General features: G+C 39.1%; 2 protein-coding genes across 2 annotated transcripts in view; both read right to left on the reverse strand.

Annotated features, from left to right (window-relative positions):
• LOC117954583 (gamma-secretase subunit Aph-1b) overlaps positions 1–1,253 on the reverse strand; it is a 6,034-nt gene extending 4,781 nt beyond the window's left edge. Inside the window, exon 1 of the mRNA XM_034888539.1 lies at positions 965–1,253. Within this exon, the coding sequence (XP_034744430.1) occupies positions 965–1,077 (113 nt within the window). The 5' untranslated portion in view covers positions 1,078–1,253. The remainder of the gene's footprint in view (positions 1–964) is intronic.
• Positions 1,254–2,237: 984 nt separating this feature from the next.
• LOC117954659 (troponin I, fast skeletal muscle-like) overlaps positions 2,238–2,500 on the reverse strand; it is a 4,350-nt gene continuing 4,087 nt past the window's right edge. The window contains exon 6 of the mRNA XM_034888644.1: positions 2,238–2,346. Within this exon, the coding sequence (XP_034744535.1) occupies positions 2,260–2,346 (87 nt within the window). The 3' untranslated portion in view covers positions 2,238–2,259. The remainder of the gene's footprint in view (positions 2,347–2,500) is intronic.

Raw genomic sequence — 2,500 nt, forward strand, 5'->3', positions numbered from 1 at the left:
AGCCAGTCAGGAGCAGAGTGTGAGGGCCCTGACAGTACCTAGGTAAGGACTACTAGCCAGTCAGGAGCAGAGTGTGAGTGCGCGCCACGCTAGCAGCTAGGCGAGCATCATAACGTGAGTTACAATCGTCTCTGAAGTAAAAACTGGACAGAGCTGTTTGTGATCAGTGTTTTCTCTTGTAGGTGTTAAGTCCCTTGGGGGGACTTTGGGCGTTTTCACTGTAAACCTATACCACACAAAAATAATAGATAACAAAATAAAAGAAAGCCAAAAAGCAAAACATTAGCAATTCTCTGTATATGTTGAGGTGACATGTTTATGTTTTGTTAAGTCTTCTGCAGACGTGTGGCTTTTGGGGACAATCGTAGGCTATGTCCCCAGTGTGGTCATCGGCATGATTGACATAAGATAAACCTTTAGTGGTTTAGTCTGCCTTCCCAGCAGTGACATAAGATAAACCTTTAGTGGTTTAGTCTGCCTTCCCAGCAGTGACATAAGATAAACCTTTAGTGGTTTAGTCTGCCTTCCCAGCAGTGACATAAGATAAACCTTTAGTGGTTTAGTGGCGGAAACAGCAGTGAAGCACCGAATGAGCTTCTGAGCATTAACCTAAAATACGTTAACGGGAAACGGAGAAACGAAAAGATAACATGTGGAATATAAAACTGGATATTTCAGTTACCTTATCTGTTGTTTATGAGTGTATATGTGTGAGGAAAAGCCCTGGAAACCGCCTAGTATTAACATAAAGGTATAAATGATAACAAAGAAACTAGCTAGCAAGATGTCCGACAATGGAAGCTAACGGTAGCTAGCTAATGAAGCGGCCTCTCGGTTAGCTAGCAAGCTAGCTAGCTCTGTTAAAAGCTGTGTTTTATCTAACTAAACACGACGGTATCCCCCCTGCTATGATGAAGATACGTCAACTAGCCCCCAGCTTGGGTAAATATAGATTAAATCTCACCCTGCGATGAGGAAAATGACCCTCAGGGGATCCCGGGCGATTGTAAACAGGAAGAGAGCGATGGCCGGGCCGAAGGCGATGAAGGTGCAGCCGAAAAACACCGCCGCCGTCATTTTTGTCTCTTTTTGGGGGAAATTAGCGGCCGGCAGCGCCTTGTCTTATTCCTTCAATTGGTGGTTTCCAGATATTTGCCTTTAAATGTTAATAATCGCAGCCTGATGGTGTAGTTGATGGGAAACTAGCTAGCTAGTTCATTCTGCTTCCAGCAGTCAGCGTATCACATGACGTCTCTTCTCCTTTTCTTCTTCGTCGTCTTTAAAGGTGTATTCAACAGATTTGGCGCATTACCGCCACCTACTGGAATATCGAAAAGTTACACATTTATGTATTTTTACAAATAAATAAATAAATGTTAATGACTTAAACTTAAATAACTCTATTTAACCCTCATGTTGTTTTCAGGTCAAATTGACCCGTTGTCCTATATCTATGTTCTTTTTAATTCCCCAAAATAACATGATTGATCCCACCCAACGCTCTTTGCCAAGTACAAATCTCTACTTTCAGTAATTTTGGGGCGTCTTATTCAATTTTATAGCATTGTAAAACAAAGCGAAGTGTTTTTGTAATAGTATTGAGTAAAAGTTGACATATTCCAGTCTGTGATTATCATCAACATCCATTCCTTTAATTTTAGTCTCAATAATTCCTAATTTCTGCTTTTCTAACTCAAACATTAGATATAATAACCTATAAATGAGGTTCATTGACCATAAATTCCAAAAATAACTGAAAACTAAAGTTAATAAGTTAGTGTTACGTAGTGTTGAAAACGTCAAAAAAGTGACAAACATTTTTTTAAAGCACAAAAGTGTTGAAAAAATTGACAAAAACGTGAGAAAAAGTTAAAAACATCGATAAAAAGCGTCAACAAAAGTGTTGATTTTTTGACGGGAAGACGACCCGAGGGTCAAACAGTGTTTTAAGGAGTAGGTCTCCACTCCAAACTTGGTCACTTCCTTCTATAAGATCTTCTTTTCACGTAAGCATCACACGTATTATTAATTTATTATCATCACACACAAAATGTAACATCTACAAAACACCTTAAAAACAGAGCATGAACACAGAATAACAGGCTAGACAGAGTAGCACCCATTGATTTGTCACGATTTATGAAATCATTGCCATGAAAAACACACACAAGCACCGCATGTTTTTACTTGTTTTTAAGTAACAAGATGACTTTTAACAAGATGGAGTCACACGATACAAGAAGAACAACACGCTGCGGTTCAGCTCTCGGTCTCGAACATCTTCTTCCTGCCGCCCATCCCAGCTTTGTTTTCAACGTTCTTCCTCCAGTCGCCGGTCGCCTTCTCCTGCAAGGAAAAACATGAATAATATGAATATATATACATATACATGCAGTGTATATACATGTACTGTACATACTTTATATACATGGGAAAAGTAACTGTATTTACATGCTGTGAATCAGGTTTTTTGTTATTTATTGAGATGTTATCTGGGTTT

Source organism: Etheostoma cragini, chromosome 1 (genome assembly GCF_013103735.1).
Source record: "Etheostoma cragini isolate CJK2018 chromosome 1, CSU_Ecrag_1.0, whole genome shotgun sequence".
Classification (NCBI taxonomy): domain Eukaryota; kingdom Metazoa; phylum Chordata; class Actinopteri; order Perciformes; family Percidae; genus Etheostoma; species Etheostoma cragini.